Genomic DNA, 23,079 nt, shown 5'->3' with positions numbered 1-23,079 from the left:
CTATTTCGGTAACCATTGGTGCAAAACAACCATTTTGTCACCTGGATATCAACCACATGGACTGTGAACCTTATACAAGGTTACTGAGAATATGCATTTCAATTACCTTGCAAGGAAATTTAGTTTTTTTAAAGCAGGAAACGATTCCTTAGTACATAAAGTCAGCCGCAATGTTTGTGTTTCATAAAGATTGCTCAAGTTCTTGAACTTCTTTGGTGCTCTCTTTTTTGGAGGCATTATACTTAGGCATCATACTAGCCAGAATATTGCTGATATTCACTTGCAGTAAGTTAAAACACTGCTGTAATACTAAAACTAGTATAGAAGACTCTACACCTTACTATTGCTCATATAGTTTAACTAATTAATTGTACTATATTTATTCATGAAATTAGACATCATTTGCAGTATAGGCTACATTTAATTATTTATTGAAGTATTCATTCACAAATCATATATCTTTCAAAGAAAAAAAATAAAGCACATAAAATGATAAGAAATGCCAACCAGAGATACATGTATAAAACACATGAGTCAAATGCTGAGCCCTTTAGTTTTTCTTTCCCTGCTGTTCAAACTGATTATCATTGTGCTTTACTGCGCAAAGCAGTGATAAGATTGCATCAGATCACAAGATCTAATTCAAATCAAGCAAATAATAGAATGCAAATATAAACTCTAGACATAACAGAACTCCTGAGTTGATACCAGAAACATGACACATTTATCTTAAAGATGCAATCCGTAGGTTTCATGTCCTACCTGGGATTTCAACAAACTTCAACCACTCTTACAAGACAGAATCCTAGCTTGGCCAGGGGTAGCCTCGGTACCCAGGCTTTTTTATTTTTTGGGGTTGAAAAATAGGCCAGGGGAGATATTGTGCTTATGAACTTCAGGTAGTACTACTTGTCAACCAGCAGGTGTCCTACCCGACACCAGGGTCTCCATTTCTCAATGGAAGAGTTGGGAGACCACCACCAACCACTGCAAAAATGTGTAAATCATGTATTATTCATTAAATAAGTTCCAGACTGCAGCTTTAAGTAAGCGTTGATTGCTTAGCTCTACCAGTCTTCTTGATAGACAAAGCTGGGCTTACTACACTAAATGCATAACTGCTATAAGGTAAAGGAGAGTACATGGGACATCATAGGAACCCGTGTCATATATTAGCCATTTAAAGGGATACTTCACTTTAGGGCCGGGGACACATTTAAAAAAAATATTAAAAATAAATGAAAAAAGTTATGGAAAATTCATGGCCCCCTCACGCATTAGAGTGTCCTACTAATCCGTGAGGGGGCCATGAATTTTCCATAACTTTTTTCATTTATTTTTAATATTTTTTTTAAATGTGTCCCCGGCCCGAGAGTGAAGTATCCCTTTAACTACAAAAAGTTATGAATATTTTCTTTATGTACTATATCAGTACTTTGTGTGCACTCCTTTCCCAATTCAGAGGCAAATTCTCTACACTAAATTGTATTTAATTTGAACCGCTTTCAATCTGATACCGCTTTCTTTTTTTTCTTTTTTTACAAACTCAGAAACACGCCATGCTGTAACGTGTTGTGAGCTTGGCTATTTTCGCTATGAAAATAGGTGTGACTTGATTGATTTTGATTTGCCCATTGGTGTGCTTTAGGCACAAAAAGTTTGAAAAACACTGGTCTAGGGGTTGTGTAACTCCACTTTTGGCCTTAACAGCAATACGCTCTTCCTGTTAGTTTATTTCTACTGTTCTTGACTTTTATTTTTCAGGTGACCCTGTAGTTTATGCATGATTTATTTGACATTTGACATTTGTGGTTGTCATCTGCAGAGTTCTAATGAGAGGGGCGTGGTGGAGGACGAGATGGAGGAGGGGCTCTACAAGGGGGCGGTTCTTGAGGCAGCGGGGGCAGAGAGCCAGTTGGGGAGGGGGGTGTGGAGGAGCAAAGGAGGGGAGGGGTAGGGGGAGCATGCAACATGGTGGTTGGGGGTAGCGCTCTGTTTGGGGGTGGAGTGTAAGGCGGAGGAGTGACAGAGGCGGGGGGAGGAGTGGAGGGCAGTGGGGGGAGAGTAGACGTTGGCGATGGGGGCACATCAGTGAGGGGATGCGGTGAGGGGCCACGGCTGTAACTGTGAGGCAAAGTGTAGATGGGTGTAGAGGGATGGTTGTAGATCGGATAGCGAGGAGCAGGGTAGGATTTGGTACGGGTGAAGTTAATGCACTTGCCCTGTAATTAAGAAAGGAAAACAAAGCATGATTAATTGTCAATCATAAAGCATAGGTCATCGGTTTATGGGCTCATTTGTCATACATAGTAAACTCCAGGTTTCGTAACCTATGCAACAAAATATGTGAAATGTTGCTACGGTTAGGAACAAAAACCTGTGCTGAATCGGCTTGCTATGAAAGTTCTGTGGCTAGATACTGTGGCAAAGCAATTGTTTGGCAGATTTAGTAGGGTAGAACTTCGAGTAGATGGAAAGAGGAAATGCCTATGCTAGTCCTGGTCATGGAAGAAAACAGCTGGTCTGCCAAGGCCGCCATGCTGAAGTGAGGAGGAGTAGGGGGAGGTAGGTACAGTATCATCTGCACTTAATGGCTTTTGCAGGCAAGAGCATTCCTACAGGCTCAGGAGAATAGTAATGCTTGCTAAATCTAGTTTATTATGGTAAATCGCCTTTATCTGTATGCGATTTCTGTTAGGGTCTTCATCATAGTTACTACTTCTGTTTGTCCATATGATTAGGTACAGATGTGATTTTTTTTTTTTTAGAGAGAAGAGATTTTGTCAGTCAATGGTTTCTACATTTTTTTGGGTTAGTTTTTATCCTGTGTCAAGCCTTGGTTCCAGATCCTTCACTGCCTTTTTCTAAGATTATTTAGTGTATATCTGGCAAAAAGTCTGCCTGTCAAGAGAAGACATTAACAATGTTATTAACTGCATTCATTAAACGTTTTGTCTGTCTACAACAATAAAATAAGACTAATCATGGTTCTTTACAACAACAACAACAATAATAATAATCTGATTAAACTTGCAGTGTCACTACATTTCTATCAGTTTAGATCAGGGACTTCAAATGGTTGTGTGGTTTGTTGCTCACCTTGTCCCCAGGATGAGGTCGCATCACAGACACTCGATCATAGCCTCTCCTCATGAACACACACAGGGCATCCAACTTTCCCTAAACCAAGATGGTTTGAGATGATAATCTATTAAATATGTTGAGCAGTTGCAACAATATCCAACCATAAGCAAGTAAGAATGGCCATTAACCCCTTAAGCCATATATACTTCAGCGTACAACAAATCGCAAAAATAGCCAATCTACAAGCTCACGACGCATCACATCATGACACACTGTGAGCTAATAATAAATGAACAACTATTTTGAATGGCTGAAAAAGGTACAGATGCCTAGTGTTAATGTGGTTTAAATTTAAATGTAAGCAATTTTAGCAAATGTTTTGTCATTCTGTCATTTCTGAATTTGTAGCCCATCTGTCTGACATTGAATTCACATGTTTGCCTTGCCTGACACTCTGTACAATAATAGCTTCCACTTGTGCTTGCCTATATAGCTCTGTCACATAATATATTGCATGCAAAAAGGCACAGTCAAACAGACGAGAGCATATTTTCTTGGGAATAACACCAGCTCAACAGATCTCATATCCAGAGCTTAGTTCATTCCATGTCTGGTTCTTATTACTGTTGATCCAGCTGACTAATAATACATTATGAAACAAATGACATTAACCGTTTCTTGGTAACACACGGCTCACAGCTTATAGAAACTGAACATAGTTTCAGCTTCTAGAGTTTCATCATAATAAAAGGGCCTATATTGCAAAGTGTATTTAAATCCATCTGGAATAGGAATCACATTTTGAAATTAGGAGCATAGATGGGTTTCTGCACAACTAAGCGGCAGAAAGCAGCGCTCTTTACAGCTGCATACTGTATATGGAATGCATCTTTCTAGTTTGAGAAAGACTTTGACGTCACATTACTGTAGCTCCTTACATTAGCTCAGTGGTTCTCAAACGTTTTCTTTTCAAGGACCTTAAATGAATCTGTATTATATTTGTTGCCAGGGACCCCATACAAGATTTGTGTTGTTAAAATGTTTTTAAAATATTTTAAAAAATGCGATGTGTTGTATGAGCTTGTAGATCATATAGGTTTAAATTGGTTAATTGATTTTGATGCTATGTTAGCTAATTTGGCTGGGGACCCCCTCAGGGATCCCTGGTGGTCCCCGGACCCCATCTTGAGAACCATATTGCTCTAGCTGACTCTAATCACAGCAGGTTTCAGTAAAAGCGGTTTTGCCCCCTGAATGCCCGCACGAAGAAACCGGTTTACCGCAAAATGTAAGATAATCTTGTCAGAATTTAAATGATAGTTACTGAGATTTTTTTATGAAATCCTCTGAATTGTGTAACTGAAGAGTTTCTCTAATTCATCTTGTGTAGTGCATGTGAAAGGGTGTCTGAATTGCTGTACCTTGATAGGGGAATACCACTTTCGGGAGTGCATAGGTTTATGCATGCCATTGTTGTATGTACGTAGTGGAAGTGGGTCATACTCCTGTGCAGGCTTCACCACACGGCCATGTTTGGCCATCTCCAGTTTAGCCCCCTCCTCAGTAGAGCCTTTATCTCCCCAGTGGACCTGAAAAGAGACAGCAGTTGACAATTCTATACTGAATCCTTTCCATTATATTTTCAACATGGATTGACTCTTTCTTTCTTTCTTTCTTTCTTTCTCTCTTTTCTTTCTTTCTTCAGCCTGAATATTTTGACATCCACAAAATGCTGTTAAATCAATAGACGTTTGTTCCATGCACATTACTGAAATATTGAAAAAAATGTTTAATTAAGATTGTATCAAGTTCCAAAATGCTGTGTGTAGACACAGAGAATGCCTCTCCACACTCTCAGCATCCAGCCATGACATTGATTGAACATGAAACAAAATAGACAATAGACAGACCACTTGAAGGTCATGACACGTTGCGACCATAGCCTGTAAAATATAGGTTGTGACAAGTTAAATGTATTAAACTAGCCTACAGTACTTTCTGGTATAGGCTGTTTTTGTATAACACTGCTGAGACACATCAATGTTTCCTCTCATAAACTTTATGGGAGGGTAAAGGCTTGTTGGATGACAGCTGTCATTTTCAATCTCTCAATGTGTCTTTCACTCTAAATCAAATATCTTTACCGAAAATAGCTACTAGCTACTAATATCTACAAGTTCACAATGCGTCGCAATACAACGTAATTGGGACGCTAGGATTCATGTGGTTAATTTATCACATTTATCATTAAAGGAACATTTCTCCTGCGTTCCTCCCACTTCACAAATTCCCAATCACTATTGTTTTACATCACCCATCATCACAGCCCAGTCCTGCAAGTTTGTTTCTCCACAGAAACGATTTTTTCCCCCCCTATATCCTATCCAGACGACTGTGACTCCCTCCTGGCTGGGTTACCTAAGTACTCCATTGTGTGTCGACAACTCTTCCAAAACAGCTACCACATCCTGTTTTATCTTCAACCACACTATATTTGTCACTCTACTCCACTCTAGCATCCCTCTAAATGGTTCCCAGAAGCCATATTTTTCAAGTGAAAAACACGTCACCACATTTTTCAGTTGAAAATAGTAACACAACACGACGCATCCAAGTATAAATTAGCCCTGCGATTGAAACCCAATAAATCTACGGTCTTATACCAGTGGTTGGGTCTGGGGACTCCCAGGGGTCCTTGAGGGGGTTCCAGGGGGTCCCCAGCTAAATTATTGATAATTAGGAATAGGAACCAAATGGACCCTTAACCTGACCTGGCATCCTAGTGTGTATAGTTTCAATGTACAGATTATAGATTTTTGGGATATTCTACTGTTAGACTGGTGATAGGTTCTTGGCTTATGATCCTAGATTACTATTTCTATGTATTTGATGTATTACCTTGTGTTGTCCATGCTTACTGTAAATCGCTCTGGATTAAGAGCGTCTGCTAAATGACTAAATTGTAAATTGTTCAAGGTCTGTCCGAATCTTGATCTTGAAAATCTGAAAATCAGTGATATTTTATCAAATCACTGATTGATGATTCAAACCAGAGTGAAGATAGAGCGTCCCTACAGGGGGAGAAAAATGGAACAACATAGAGCAGCTGACATCAAGATGAAACATAAAGCCAAAGAGACCAAAGTAGGAGAGTAATAGTTTAGGAGTGTAAACGGTTTACATACTTCCAACCGACATCCGAACTTTTTTCGGCTGGCCGACCCGAAGAAAGTTCTGAGAGGACGAAAGTGATACATACTGCCACAGAACTCAGAAGAGTTCTGAACTCCAGACCGTGCCCACACAGTAATCTTCTCAATGAATCTGCTAGGCAACACTGCGGTTCGCTCCGTCAGTCACTCGGTCCACTGAAGCTGTGTAAAGCCATGCAGGGCTGGAAGGTTTTCAGACCTGGATATCCCTTTGACGCACTGCAGGAAATTTATCATACTGTAGGTGTATGGTCGCGTTTATATGCATGGTCACACCTTCTGGCCAATCACACAGTCCAAACCTTCTTCGGATAGTCAGAACATCTCAGAGCTGCAAGAGTGTCCGAACTTAGTTCTGAATTTCTGAATGACATTATTTTTTAGTTAATGCCTACCCTGTCCGAATGTCGGACGGAATAGGTTTAAACCTAGGTCGCATGGCCGATCCGACCAACTTGTCTGAGTCATGTCTGTCTGTATATCTTTTGTGCCCATATATGGAGATCTCTGTATCTGTCAGTCCTTGTCCCATTTATGACTATATATAAAGATCCCTGATGTCATTAGTATATAGCCATACCTTGTATATTGGCATGCCCATACATGCGTATATTGGCGCAAGTGTACATGATGGTCATTCATAGGTAGGTACTGCAGCTTAAAACGGCCTGGGGCTACTGTCACAAATGAGCGAAAACGGTTTCGACCAATGGGCTCGACTCACAAGCTTGTGCACGAGGTGACGAGCAAAACACGTCACCTACGTGACACATAACCTGTCACAGAAGCCCCAAATAGGCCCCGCCCGTCACATTTCACAACCCGGAAGAAGGGGTGATTTGCGCTGGGTGAGCAACTCAATGCAAGTGGATGGGCGGGGATTTCCGGTGCCCTCTCTATTATCGACTCGGCGGCGGGCACTGCACTCCCTCTAGTCCTTGCCGATGCGCACGCCGAGTTTGAAGTCCCAAATATGCACGTGACCATATATGAGCAAAGCAGTTGGATCTGTGGCTCAAAGACAACCGTATCTCCATATATGCCTATATATTGCGTATAGGGTTTATTTGTGGTTATGTCTGAGTCAGAGTAGCCTCGATCTCCAGGCTTAAATTTTTTATTTTTGCTAAAAAATAAAAGCCTGGACCAACCAGTTGATGTTCCGGGCATAGGAAGTGTTTCATTTCCCCAAGTGCAGTGGGCGTCGCTCCAAATGTTGTGACGTCAGGGCTCTCAATGCCATACATTGGAGGAGGAGGAGGGGCGCGGGGCGGGGCGGGGCGGGGCGGGGGCTGACGGACAGATCGGTGAACCAATAGGATCCGGCGGAATTTTTCTCCGGAGATTTTGAACCCGCCCATCTAGACATGATACCACACACGCTAGGGCAGTCTAGAGTCAGAGTGACGTGGCCGTGGTCCTGCCTAGTAGCATTTATTTTCACTTTTTAAAAGGGCTTAAATGGTTAACGATAACCACTTAGGTGGTTAATATCTAGAAACTTCTTCAGAGCTGAGTCACTGTCAAGCTCTGTTTGCTCTGGTTGTGCAGCAGAGCCATAACCTTTGTACACACAGTTAAATTAACACTTTTTACAGTTGGATCTGAATGAAAAGTTTCCCTACCTCCATCCTTTTGATCCCCCCCACTCCACGGCCTCCATAATATGACGCGTCCACGGTGGGCCATCCGTTCTTCGGGTAACCGTCCTCATCATCATCATCCTACAATGTTGAAGGATGAAAATGTACATTGTAAAATGCTGTTTTAACTCTGAGCATACAAATGTAAGCTGTCTGTCGACAGCTGACATCTTATGAGTATAAATTCTGTGAAAATCAATGGGCTGTGTGTGTGCGTGTGCGTGTGCGTGTGCGTGTGCGTGTGCGTGTGTGTGTGTGTGTGTGTGTGTGTGTGTGTGTGTGTGTTATACTGAAGGCCAGCAGTGGGTTTTAAGACATGATCTATAGGAGGCTAGCTAGGCTAACTGTTCCTCATTTTGCTGGGGACCCCCTGGAATCGACTCAAGGACCCGCGGGGGTCCCTGGACCACACTTTGAGGACCACTGTTATAGAGGGTTTAAGTACAGTAGTTAAGACTTTTTACAGACGTACAGCATCGATCCTACTGTATAATGTGAGGAACAAACTTACAGAGCTGTCCTCGATCACTGGAGGTGGGGGTTCATGGATAACCTGTGAGAAAGATAATCAAGATAGAATGCACTCTCAATGGACTGACTCGTAAAAAACTAAATCGGTATCTTAATTTTCCTAGTATGAACACCCATTGTTTATATTAGTGCATTTTTCATTTTAAACGACTGAGGAAGGCCCATTTCTACCAGGGCTGACACAAGTTGCTGTTTACATGAAGACCATGTGGTGTCCTAATATTCCAATATGGTTGACATACCACAGTGCAGCAGAGAGGCCAAAACCACCAGAGCAGAACGATTGTCAGCAGAAGCAGAAGGATGAGAAGAGCTATGGCCACAAAGGTTCCATCAGACTGGAAAGGAAGATAGACAATATCCATCAGACAATAACTGACAACTGACAATTGTGTTTACTACTTACAGTGGTAATGGTATTGTGGCCTGATAGTGTGATATACTTTACATATTTAACATACTACTTAAGAGAAATTGCCAGGGTTTGAATGGCTTAATTGGCCCCTCAATATATTTATTTATTGCTAACCCGGTATGAGCCTGCCTCTGCTTCTGGCAGTTCAGGCAAGTTTGCCAGTAAAGGCAAGCATGCTTTTACCGTTAGGGCCCCGAGACTTTGGAACAACCTGCCTGAGGAGAAGCCAGAACAGTGTCTTCTTTTAAAACGACCTCCTTAAAATACATTTTTATAGACTTGTTTTTTTCATCCATTTCCTTTTTGCTCTTAAGTTCACCACAGTATCATGTTCTGCTGCCATTGTTTGTTTCTGGCAGCTATAAAGCACTTTGTAAGTGTAACATTTTTCAAAGGTGCTCTATAAATAAAAGTTCTTCTTCTTCTTCTTCTTCTTCTTCTTCTTCTTCTTCTTCTTCTTCTTCTTCTTCTTCTTCTTCTTCTTCTTCTTCTTCTTCTTCTTCTTCTTCTTCTTCTTCTTCTTCTTCTTCTTCTTCTTCTTCGTAGTAGTAGTAGTAGTAGTAGTATTTATAGTAACATAACTGACAATTACCCCAAATAGTGTTTTTTTCCCCCCATGTCTAGTTCATCAAACGGGGCCTGGTGTTCAGACTCTGTATGTATCTCTTTGAGTAGGTACAGGAAGAGTTTGTCACTTCATAAATAATAGAAAATGAGATATAACATGCTCAACCTGTCCTTGCCTTCTTTAATTAGCTTCTTAAATAATAAAATGGAACCAAATGGACCTCTACCACAGTGGTTCTCAAACTACGGTCCAAGGACCCTCAGGGGTCCTTGAGGGGGTCCCAGGTGGTCCCCAGCTAAATGATTGATACTGTAATTAATTAGGAACCAAATGGACCTTTACAGGTCTGTAACTCTGAGTGTACAAATGGACCTTATAGGTCCATTTGGTTCCATTTGTACAATCTCAGAGTTATAGGGGTCTGTGGCCTAATGTATACCAAAATGGGGGTCCTTCAAATTAAAAAGTTTAAGAACCACTGCTCTACCATACAGATGGGTTGAAATGGATTAGTTCATGTTCCTTGCCTGACAATGAAACTTTACAGTTATTCAATGGATTGAGTACGTTTTTAAAATTCCAATTGTTAGTCCCTCTGCTTAAGAGCTTACTTACACAGCCGACTGCAGTTATTGTGACAGAGCTGGAGATGAAGCTCAGGCCATTATTCATGCTGACATGGAGAGTGGCAGACCTGTAATAGTGTAAGAGATGATAAGGTGACAGCTGGAGGCATGTTCGACAAACTGTTGTTACCTCAGCTGTAACTAAGAAAAATAATACATTAGTAAATTGGCTAAAATTTTTGTTTGTTTTTTGTTTTATTAGAGAATAACATAACCTGTGAATGTCCTCCTGGTTACATTTAGGGTGAGGGTATCTGGTGGAGCTGATTCTGAGAACACACCTCATTTGTGTTTGACTGAACCAATCTACGGTAACATTGATTTTGGTACACCAATAATTTACAAATGTAAAATAAGAAATTGCCAGGCAGTCAAAGCTGCCAGGATATTGTTACTGATATGTGATTTGTTGGTGATCTGATAATCACACTGTTTTAAGTTTAATTATGACGAATCAAGTTTATGGGAAAACTGCCCCAATGACCTTAATCATTTAGCTTATCTGTGATCCTGTAATTGTGCAATTCACTGAAAAAAAGGCTGATTTATGCTTTGGCAAAATAGTGTGGTACAACCAGCTGCAGGCCAAAATTAATACTTTTTTTCCTGGTGAAAATGTATTTTTTGTCATGTGGCTCTTTGTTGCCGGATGACACTTTGTTGCCAAAGCATGAAACTTAAGAGAAAACACAGTTAAAGTGACATTTAATGATGTATTTGCAACCACACAATATCTGAGGCTATGATTAATAGACAGGAATGATGAACAGAATTATTCACCCATTGCATTGAAATTGATTTAATCACTTACGTTCCCTCCCTCTCCAGAACAGGAGCTGGACACAACAGGAAGGTGTCTTTCACTACCAGTGGTCTTTTCACTGCAGGAAGAAAATTAAGAGGGGAGAACACTGAAGTTTTTGTGTCATGGTAAATACAGTATACTACCATATACTGTATGGTTGGTGCACATCAAATGCGATGAAAGCAGAAAGTCATTCAATAAATTAACAATGCAGTTTGATTGTCTACTGGCCAGAAAACTTCAGAAAGTCTCAAATCTGATATTAAATTCCTGAACTTCCCATCCTTATGGAAAAAGAAGCAAACGAATAACGATTGTGGTCTATTTGCCCTGGCTGAGTATGTGTCTAGAGTGTGCTGAGACGGTCATTGATGAGAATCTCATGCCCTTTAGACATCTGAGAAGCCTTAAGTAATACACCAGCTGATACAAAGCAAAGGAGGACTGTGACCATAGTTTGGGGAGGACATACTGTAAATTTATGATATGGCAATATGACATTTCTGTGGCCAAAACAAACTTGGCCTGATAATGTAACATGTTTCTGAGTTCAGTAGCCTCGGCTGCGCAAAACTGCCACTATTCAAAAGTGCTGAGGGTCAGTTTCATGGTGAGTTTGATCAATGCCATACGATCCCCCACTGATGATGACAAACTTTCAGTGTTATGTTGTAAAGCTGCAACGTAATTTACTGCAGATGGAAGATGAAAGCCAACCTTAAAGTCACTGAGTGTTCAAGTCAAAAGCTGTCGGTTTTCCAGTGCAGTGAGAGAAAGCTGTCAGCACACTGAACACACTTGGAAGTGTTGTGTCATTGTCTCATCGATTCATTTTCAATGTACTCCTACCGTGGAATGATAGGATTTACCTTAATCATTGCCCACGTTCCCCTTTAATATAAATTATATAAAATATTTCTTTATGCAATTTGATTCATTTATATTAGAGTGCAAAATACAGGATTATTTTAAACAATGTGTTGCCTTCCTCAAACGGAGCTGTTCAATGGTCAAAAAATTAGGCAGTTCCCAGAATACTGTACAGTACCGTATGTCCAACTTTATAAATGTGAAGCTGGGTACCTTAAAATATCTTAACAGATCCTATCATTTTGATCAAATATATTTGTACATATTTACTTGAATACAAACGTGTTATTTGTATTGCACTATTAGTCTTGTCATATGAATTCAAAGAAATTATTATTATTATTTTTTTCCAACTACAAGAACATGTTTTGTTTTTTGATGGTGGTTTTGTTCTGATTGCAGATGTGTTTTAACATATCATCTCTTAAAAAAAATTAATTCTTAAACTTAGCCAGTACAGTAGTTGTCAATAAAGGATCCAAAGCAAAGATTGACAAATAAAATAAAATCTATTAAAAATAGCCATTACTAAGCAGCAATACTGCAATACTGTGTGACAATTCAACAGTTGAGTCCAGGGAATTTCACTAATGTAATCCTTAATCAGGCTTAAATGTGATGATACTTACTCAACGTTACTGTGTCATTGATACGGAAGCTGCAGAGAACCTTTTGCACATCTCGGGCATGGAGGAAGCCATTTCCTTTGACTACGACCTGGAATGTTTCTATGGTGAAACAAAGGACGTAATACGACAGGAATGTAATATTTTCCATTAAGCACAGACACCAAATTTGACAAATATTCAGTCTGACCAGAAGCAGAGAGATAAAACATATCCCCACGGCCGATAACAATGATTGATCAGAGGGGGAATATTATATCAAAAACAGAGGTCTTGATGTCCCCATCATTCCCCAGCAAACAGAACCCTGATTAAAGACAAGCACTGGCTGATTTGGAATTGTGCAACTCTTACAATACCTCCTTCACAGATGCTAGACGGTTCTACAGCCAGTATCTCAATGCATGATTTCTTCAGGATCTGAGATGGGAAATAATGAAATGCAAAGCTTAACTAGTGTCAGATAAACTATTGTAATGAGCTACATAATCAGGCATAATCTCTCAAATAAGCTTTTGGTAACATCGAAGGAGACAAATCCCTCTTTCATACCGAGCCAATGACCCCTTGCAGTGCTTGGAAGCCATCGTTCACAGGGAAGACATGATCTTTGCTGTCAGCGATAGTCCAAAGCTGTCAAGGGATATGAGGAGTAAAGCAAAGATATGTACATTCCTTTTTGTTTTTAATTATTTTTATAGATAAGATAGAGCAGTGATTCCCAACGTGTGGGCCAGGGCCCCCTGGTGGGCCGTGACCGTGAGGATATTGCAAGTGGGCCCGCAAATAATTGGCTAAACACTAATAAGAATGTAATAATAATGATAACGTGTATGTAGATAATGTAAAATAATGTCATCGTATTTATTTATTTAAAACCTTAAAAAAAAAGTTTTCATTGTAATACCAATATATAGTAACTTAAGAGTATACTACTTGATCCAAGACACAATCGATTGATTGGTCCGTAAAAATAAACATGCTCGGAAAATGCTTGCGCCCCACCCATCTGACCACATGGTCAGATGGGTGAGCCGTGAACGTTACCTGGGTTTCATTGAAATCTTTTACTCCTACACAGTACACTGAGGCACCCAGCTGACGTGCTCTGCTGGCCTTAATTGAAATGAGACAAAAGACATATTGTGAAAAAAAATTATAATAATCCTGTAATATCATGGTCAGCAATATTAACCACTTAAACCATTTATCCTTCGTCTTATGACAAAAGGTCTGTTGCACTATAAACCAAGGACCATTCAGTTGTAAGTTATCAAATTCAAGTCACTAATGCCATTGTGTGAGTGTGTGCTGTGATGGTGGGTAGGTGAATAGGAGATTGCAGAGAATATTTCTCCATCTGTGAATCATTATATTTTCTTGTGTGATCTTACTGTATATGTATTTGTAATTTTCGGATTATCTCACCTCTCTTTCTGCCAAGTCAAACTGATTCTCTCTCAGTTCACCATCCGTCAAGGCAATGATAACACTGGCTATACGGTAACCTGATACATACAAGCAAATGAAAAAAATCATCACCATAAGTTGCTCAATGATTTTCATTATTTTGTTTTCTTTCTTTCTTTTATGCTAATTAATTCCCCTTTTCTCCCAATTTATGCCAATTCCCTAATTTGTGTAAGCTTATTGTCACTGCTGACTCTGGTTGGTATTCGGACTGGTTGATCCTAGTGATTGTTTTGATACCACATGCCTCCTCCAATACACATGGAATGTCGCCTGCCGCTTCTTTTCACCTGCCAATGAGGAGCTTCAAACAGAAGTGTATAGTGAGTGTGAAGGAACAGCCTATAGAGCACCGAAGTCCTGACGTCACTGCCAGTAGAGAGCGCTTTCCGCAGGTCCATGGCTTTACTTTTTGTATTGATATCCTCATTGGGGAATCTTAGATCGCTTCATATAAGAACTGTGTTCCAAAAATAAACACACCACCCTGGCGTTTTTACTCATATGGATATGAAGCATCGACTGAAGGTGTAAATGTACACATTTACCCAAAGAGTAACACAATATAAACACTAGAAACGAGTCAAACAACCCAAAGACTACATTTCCCATGAACGCGGCTGCTGTTGGGACAGTGATATCAGACCCGGAAGTAGTAGTTCTTAAAGGGATATTTCACTTTCAAAAAAACTTTTGGTATTTTTGTCGTCTACTCCAGACAGTTTTTAGGTTGCTCCTTCCTATACAAACCCATTGTAACTTCAAACTCCATTTTAACCATGTTAGAATCATCTAAAACACCCATCCTTGGTTCTGGTGACTCACCCTGCCCTCCTAATGCGTGAGGGGGCCGTGTTTTTCCGATACATTTTTTCATTTATTATTATTTATTTTTTTATTGCATTTTTTCTTTTTCATTTTCCAAAAGAAATATTAAAAATAAATGAAATAAGTAATTGAAAAAACACGCATTAGGGTGGCGGTATGAGTCACCAGAACCAAGGACGGATGTTTTTGATGAATCTAACATGGTTAAAATGGAGTTTGAAGTTACAATGGGTTTGTATAGGAAGGGGGCGTGTCTGATAAAATGAATATCTAAATACTGAATCGAGCAACTTAAAAACTGTCTGGGGGGCTCACAAAGGCCTGAGTAGATGATACAATGACCAAAAGTTATTTTGAAAGTGAAATATCCCTTATCCCTTAAATATCCTTTTAAGGCAGAATTAATTCAATTTTCGCCAGAAACAGGCTGTATCAAATATGAATGAATATCATAAACGATGCAGAGCCACCCCCCTGACAAAAACGCCAGGGTGGTGTGTTTATGTTTGGAACACAGTTCTTATTTGCCGTGATCTAAGATTCCCAAATGGGGATTTCAACACAAAAAATAAAGCCACGAACCCGTGGAACAGCGCCCTCTAGTGGCAGTGACGTCAGGACTTCGGCGCTCTATTCCTCCTAGTTCAACACTCCAGCTGACAGGTGCCCTTGACCAACCTGTAGGAGTCACTACTAGTGCAGTGACAAAGAACTACCTCCCCGTCCGACTTCCCCCCCGCAAACAATATAATTGCATTTGGACTCCAGCACCTCACCCAAGCCTTCTGGCAGATGAGCAGTGTTCTTTTCACTAACATGGTCATATGACATAGTCAAAATTAGTCCTTGGCAGGCACGTTACATTAACTGTTGCAGGTATTACGTAGGTTAAGATTATGCTGTGAATTAAAAATACTGTTAAACTAGAAAAAGTGCTCCTCGGAGCACAGGTCTCCGCCAGGTCAGGTACGTTATTGTGGCCTCCTGCTGGTGGTGCTATAATAGGCCAATGTGAAAAGGGTGCCATTTCTTCTTAGGCCTTTCACGGCAATCGGACACTGCATTCATGATTTGAGGCATTTTGTTACAAAAATGTGTTTTACTAAATTAGACCCGCTGGTATAACAGGCCAATGTGAAATGGGTGGCATTTCTTCCTCAGCCTAGTGGGAATGTGCGTGTGAAATTGCACGCTGCGTTCATGATTTGAGGCATTTTGTTCAAAACGGACCAATCCTGCAAACTTTGGAAGCCAACCTTAGCCAATCAGGATGGAATATGGGAAATCGGACAGATCCGGTTGATCACATGACTATAGAGATACTGTGTACCAATTTGCATGACGTTTGGATACAATCTGTAGGAGTAATGTCAAAAAATGGGTTTGCACAAATCGGCCTCCTGGTGGCGCTATAACAGGCCCATGTGAAAAAAATTGGGGCAGAGGTTCTGAATTGGCATCCAAGGAGTGTGTGTGCACAGTTTCGCAGCGAGCGGGCCAATGGTGCCGGAGATTAGCTGGTAACACACGGACAGGACACACACACACACGGACGGACACACGGACGGACAGGGGGTAAAACATACTCTCTCGCCATGCCTTTCGGCCTGGCGGAGACAATTCATTGTGCTGATGTTGTTGCTGTTGACATCTTTATATGATACAGAATACTTGCTTTTATACTGGCCTGCTTCCTGACACATGAATAGAGATCCCTCTGTCTGCAGAAAGCATGATTGAAATGTAATCACATATAATCAATCAATGTAGCAAGATGGGAAAATATTCTACTCACCATCTCCAGTCCCATAGTAAATTTGCTCACTGGCCTGTGGGAGAAAATGAGTGGTTGAACACTATGACACTTATCACCTATACAAATGCAATCTACAGGCACCTGTTTATTTGTGTAGCCGTTTCCTCTAATACAGTATGTTGACAAAACCTCAAAACCTATACAGACTTCATCATTGGAAATCTCAATTAGGCGACATTAGATGCCCTTTAGATTTCTAACATTTACAGGATTTTGTGTCCAAAATAGTTACTTTTCAGGAAATGGACAAAATAACTTCTGTAGTTATTATTAAGTCACAAGCTCTTGTTAATACTTTTCATTGGTTCAATATTTATGAAGCCCACAGACAGACTTAAACAACTAAAGCCAGTGTTTTTTTGCTTTTTTGTACCTGATCATTTAAACATATTTCTTATTGCTTACCGTTGCTTACCTTGTACTTTCATATTGCATTGGCCATTTTTTACCATTTGGGATCATACATTTTATGTAATTCATGAAATTGATTGCAATATTGAGCAACGTACAGTATACTGGGCATCATCAAGAATATTGATGTGTATTTATAACCTAAGTTTTACACTTTTGCACTTCAACAATTCAGGGTGTACAGAGCACGGTAAAATAAAACGATGAGAAAACCTTTTTGCCTCTCACTTTTTGGAAAGATGATTTAGTGGTGTACAAAATCCCTTAAGCAAAAGTTCCCCCAAGTGCATAATGTTGAATATATTGTTTGCTAGTATGGTTCAACAGCTTATACTGTACATGTAAATGAAATTAACCACTTAAGCTCTAAATGCTTAACCAATCCACAAGCTCACAATGCATCATGATGCGACCCGTTCTGAGCATGTAGTTCGGATATTTTTGAAAATGTTTTTTTATTTGTATTACTCTTACTCTTTCGAACCCTTTGTTCATGAAGGTATCTCCACCAGGCTGTACCATGCGTAGCTCCTCAAGCCCAGCCCGAATTTGCTCTCTGATCATAAATACACAAACATATTTAACAACATTGGAATACGAATGGCTATTGTCACAATAAAGAAGCAAAACAAATATATCGAGGCATTAGGTAACTGTGCATGTGTGCCTTGCCTGTCTTCAGTAAGCTTCATCAGAATTCTTCCTTCTGTTGAAAATACAATGAAGGACATCCGTAGCTGGGGACTTCAAAGAAGAGGTATTGTATTCAGCATATTGTATTGTATTTACACTTACCCATTGTTTTCTATTATTTAAACTGTGTGCACATAGGCCTACCTGATGAACTTGTGAGCAAGGTGGTCAACAAAGTAATAGATCTCATTCCAATGATGCTGCACACTGCCAGATCTAGGACGAAACAGGGTGATTCAGGTTGAATTGCACTGCACACATACAGTACTGTACTTAAGCCCCATTTCAACAATAGCAACCAATAGCAGATCTACAAGTTAACATCATATTACATAACAATGCATTGTGAGCTTGTAGATCTCCCTTTTTTTCTTTTTACTCTTTTATTATTTTATCTTCACCTACTATATATATAATCTTCAAGATACACCACAACATTGGGATCCCCCTGTATTTGTCAAAATACTTCCAAAATGTTAATGCAGTCCATGATCATAACACCAGAGGCAGCTCCACGGATCATGTTCAACCCAGATTTGGCTCAACTAAGGGTATGAACTCGTTCTCATGCTATTCAACAAAAATGTGGAATGCCCTACCAAAAGGAGTAAAGGAGTGTAAAACCCTACTCACTTTCAAAATTGCCCTAAAGATACACCTTCAGGAAGCTGCAATTCGAAAATGGCCCCTGTCTAAGTCTTAACCTACCCCCCCCTACCCCCCCCCCCCCCCACCCTCCTTCATTTTCCTCTTTTGTATATATATATATATATATATATATTTTTTTTTTTCTCTCGTCATACCAGTAACCTGAAAGCTGATTGTATGACATTCTGTATAGTAGTGTGTATATCTGCCTGCCTCTTATATTTCATCATGATTTGTGTGCATGGGGTTCTCATCTTAAACAAGCTTAGTGCTTAATGAGGGTTTCCAGTTTAGTAGACCTTGTATTGTGAATTTGTACTTCCATGTACTGTTATGTACTGTCATGTACTATTCTCATGTCTTTCTAAATAAACTACATCAATCAATCAATCAATGTATAATGACATGCCCAAAATAGGGATGCTAGGTTGAACTTGGTTATAATATACACTATTCAGTGGTTCCCAAACAGAGGGATGAGAAACACTTGTGTCACATAGTGATGTGTTGTAGAGGAGGTGGTGCCTTGAAATGTTGACTGTTGCCCTATGATGTGCCTTGGTCCCAAAAATGATGGAAACCATTGCACTAATGCATTGTCAGTAATGCATTATTTGTCTGTACAGTAGGGCCTACTGTATCTCCCAGAGCAAAACCAAGTCCTTATGTTCTCTGTCACTCCATCTCAGTGCCCTTGTGATCAGAGTGTGGGAGGTCGGGGTTCAGTCTTGAGTGTTCATACCAAAGACTATAACAATGGTACTCAATGCCTTCCTGCTTGGCACTCAGCATCAAGGGTTCAAAGTGCCTGCAACATGCTAGTGCCATGTCCTGGGGTGTACTTGTCTTGGTCATCGGGATGCCTCATGCTAAGGAAACAGGAGATACGATACTGACCTACTGGCCACATGGCTCGGGAAACGTTACTTCCCACGGCTACTTACTATGTTCTCTGCCAATGATGTATCACTCTATCATATGAAATGTAGTGAGACGACCATGGCCATGATCGCTTGAGTCAGTGTCACCAAAGCAGTCTGCAGACTCTTCACACATCAGCGTCCTGTGTTGCCATCATGAATCCGTAGTTCTTGGTTTCATGCCATATAGATTTCTATTCCATTGCTCTATCTTTATGAGGTCCACTTATAGACACAAGAGTGCACAAGACAGTATGTAAAAGGGTAACCGGAACGCTCGCCCCGAAACACACTCGCCCCCATTTCTTTCACGGACCGCTCGCCCCCATCGGTTCTTGTATTCGTTTTACTGAGGTTAAGGTTAGGAATACGTTTAGGGTAGGCTAAGCATAGTTTTACAGAGTTTAGGAATAAGGGCACAGTCACAACGCACTTTAATTACCTATGAGGGTGGATTCTGCCAATGCTTTTCAATGGGAATGGCATGGTTTGATGGTCCTGCGCATCTTTCTGTGTGTCACGCACGGCGGCACACCTTGCGGGCTACGGAGAGGGTCATGAAAGTGAGTGACAGGTGCGTCACTATTATTGGGACAGAATGTGCTGCAAGTTTATCAGCCGTGCCCTAAGGCTACGTTTAGGCATAGTTTTACTGAGGTATACATTTAGGAATAAGGTTAGTTTTAGGCATAGTTTTACTGGGGTTACGTTTAGGAATACCTGGTGGCGTTTTTTGGGGCCAGCGTTCTTGTATTCAGTAAAAGTACGGTATCTGTGTGTATATGAGATGTAACTACTGCACGCAACTGCAAAGAATAAGAGTATACTATTTCAGTCAGGCAATTGAACAGCCAACATGATAGCAGGGGAACTAAAGAAACAACAGGTGGAAGCTAGGGGGTTGTAGGGCAAAAGCAAGCAGCAGTAAAACAGGCCACAGGTAAAGTAAACAGCAGCAGCTAGAGTGAATGTGAGCTTAGCATTCAACCTCTTAAGCCCTATTTTATACTTTAGAAAATCTCCTAAAATAGCCTATCTATAAGCTCACAATGCTGTAGTGTAAAGTGTAAATTTTCACAATTTGTGAACATTTTCCTCTGCCCACAATATGTAAACTAGGTTGAAAGTGGTTAACAGATCACCATATCACTATCATGGACACCTGACACCTGAGGTGCATGTATGCCTAAACGTGTTCGCCAGCTCACTTTATATAAGGAAACCTTTATTTCAATGGCTACTGTATGCTGTTTCAAGGACAGATGAAAATAAAAAGTGGGTGGTTAATTTTAAGTTTTAACAAATGCTTTAGCTCCCAAAAGCTGACCTACAATGTTACAGTAGCAGACACTCCTTGTTAAAATGAGAGGAGGGTGGATTGTGGGTAAGGCAATGTCAGAAACTAGTACTATGAATTTCTTTAAACATGCAACATGCATTCATTGACTTAGCGCAGTATGTTGATGATCTATTGTCTCTTATCCAGTACTTGTTATTATTATTTTTATTTGTTTACCCCGCAAACATTAATTAAACTTCAATATATGAAAAGAACATTTAACTTTGATTATACAATGAACAAGCAAACAAGTCAATATAAAACTTGAATGTTCTTTTTTTTTACCATTAAGCCCTATTCCAAAAATAGCCAATCTACAAGCTTACAATGTGTCGCAATAAATGTGTTGTGGCTGCATAATTGACAATACTGGTGTCGCCAAAAAAGCCAAATAATTGCCGATATATCGGCCAGATGGTATACCGGTCAGGCTCTATATGCTATCTCCTTGGATGAACCCAATACTGTGCCAAACCAAGCAGGTGCAGATTCAACAAAGGAATCAACAAAAACCTGTGCAAGGGGAAAGATGGCAATTAAGGACTTTTGTGAGGTAAACATGCACAACCTCTATAATATTTTTCCCTCTGCACTGCCTCTCTTCTTCTCCCTCCCTTATGTTTCCATTTATGCTGTGATGCCTGTGTCCCGGGCCAGACACAGACAGCCAAAAACTCTGGAGCTTTGGAACATCTGGCTCTAATGGAGAAATGGTTCTACAGGCAGGCACTGAGAGGAACTAGATGTGGTTTGCTTCTGTCATTTTCTTTCATCTGGACTATGACAGCAGCAACTGTTGTAATTCAATTTAGTATAGATGCAAGACCATTTTATGTCTAGACATTAACCAATATTTAATTACCACATTTCTAAACAATGTAAAGACATATTCATTCAGGATATTCCAGACATGCATACACTGAATATATATTGCAAGAAAGTACAGATAGGGAAATTAGCACGTTTGGCCAACTTCAGTACTGTCAGATCACAGCCATGGCCAATGAAAACAAGCGTACTGACAATATTCCTACCCAGACCACCAAAAGGGAGATACAATATGAAATATTGGATGCACATCACTGTGAGGGGGGGGGGGGGGGGTTAAGAGCCTTTAAGTATATTTTGTGGCACCTGCAATATGTATTACAACTACTTTTGATGAATGATTACTCACAGTGCTACAGTAGTATAAGTAATTAACTATGATTAGCCATAAGCCAGGTACCTTGTTGCATCCATAGCATGGGTACTGTTGTACACTACTGTAAGTCAGATAAGATAATGTGGTTCTGTCAAAAATACTGTGAGTCATTAAACGTTTACTGTGGCTTTGGATTCCCTACCAGAAAACTGGTGCATACATCTGCAGCAGAAAACAATATCTACAAACTCACAGTAAAAATCAAGCTTAAAAGTGGGGGAACTCACTTGTCCAATACAAAGTAGAGGTCAAATCCTCCATAGCAGGATGACCCTGCCTCCCTCCTTCCATGGCTCTGTCCTAGGCTGCCAGCCACAAGGACAATCAGAACGATACCCAGCTCCGCAGCAACCAACACCTGCCTGCACCAGCACTGCCGGGACATTACCCCAACTTTAGGGAGAAAGCAGTACACAATCCAAGAAAAAGTCAAAAAATTCAAAATGCTCTCCAGGAAGAATCTTGAAACTCTTTCTCTGTAGACCTCAAGGCACTTTGCTGCAGCCTGCCATCAATGCTCCCACAGCAGATCTCCAAGCTTAAAAATGTTCACTCCTGAATCAGTGTCCCATTACCACAACAGAAGTTGTGAAGCGGGAGAGGAGGAGTGAAGTTGATGGGACAGACAGTGGTCTGCTTTCTCTCTCCCTCTTCCTCTCTCCCCTCTCTCTTTGTAGCATAATGTTTCATGAGTTCACAAACCAAAACAAAACACAGCACAGTAAATTCACGATATAACTTTTTACAGATCTGTTCTTTCATTTGTTTACTTATACAATATGCAACAACTATTACAAGATTCCTAGGTGATATATACACTATTCTTGCTAATACTTTTCCTTTGTTTTGTTTTGTTTTCTTTATTCTTTTTTTTACATCTTTCTCGTTGTATTCTATACTAAGCATCAGTGCCACTCAGTGGTAAACAGTGGTACTATATTTCACTTTGCCTAGAAGAAAATGTATCTATGTTGAAATGGCAACAAGATATAACATTTTCTAATGCATACATTTGTTAAACAGGCCTTGCTAAATCAATCAGCAAAAGGATGTGATCATTAGGCTATTCATTTTGGTCCTATAGCTACAGACCTTCACTGCAATTACGTTGTTGGGTCATTACAGAATTGGAGGAGAATTTAGGCATCAACACTTTCCAAACATCACACACAAATCGGTAGGCCTACACATTATCTCTATAGTCATGTGATCAAGATGGATCTGTCAGATTTTTCATATTCCATCCTGATTGGCTAAGATTGCCTCCCAAAGTTTGCAGGAGTGGTCCATTTGAACAAAATCATTAATGAACACCTCTACAAAATGGCCTATCATCACTACAGTAGCCTATGCAGTGCACAATAGTGAGA

General features: G+C 40.2%; 1 protein-coding gene across 1 annotated transcript; it reads right to left on the bottom strand.

Annotated features, from left to right (window-relative positions):
- Positions 1 to 1,386: 1,386 nt before the first annotated feature.
- antxr1b (ANTXR cell adhesion molecule 1b) lies at positions 1,387 to 22,274 on the bottom strand. The gene is made up of 18 exons (XM_080419478.1): positions 21,937 to 22,274; positions 17,743 to 17,814; positions 17,578 to 17,649; positions 17,380 to 17,461; positions 16,474 to 16,507; positions 13,809 to 13,888; positions 13,428 to 13,496; positions 12,933 to 13,013; positions 12,740 to 12,800; positions 12,384 to 12,482; positions 10,891 to 10,960; positions 10,069 to 10,147; positions 8,713 to 8,808; positions 8,451 to 8,492; positions 7,922 to 8,020; positions 4,506 to 4,673; positions 3,100 to 3,180; positions 1,387 to 2,222 (listed from the first exon to the last, which is right to left on the bottom strand). Exons 1-18 carry the CDS (start codon positions 22,092 to 22,094, stop codon positions 1,830 to 1,832), a joined length of 1,836 nt encoding a protein of 611 aa, XP_080275604.1. The 5' UTR covers positions 22,095 to 22,274; the 3' UTR covers positions 1,387 to 1,829.
- Between the last annotated feature and the right edge of the window lie 805 nt (positions 22,275 to 23,079).

Source organism: Gymnoscopelus braueri, assembly GCF_963280865.1.
Source record: "Gymnoscopelus braueri genome assembly, chromosome: 22".
In the NCBI taxonomy this organism is placed as follows: Eukaryota; Metazoa; Chordata; class Actinopteri; order Myctophiformes; family Myctophidae; genus Gymnoscopelus; species Gymnoscopelus braueri.
The sequence above is the reverse complement of the archived record's forward strand: the minus strand, read 5'-3'. Positions and strand labels throughout refer to the sequence as shown.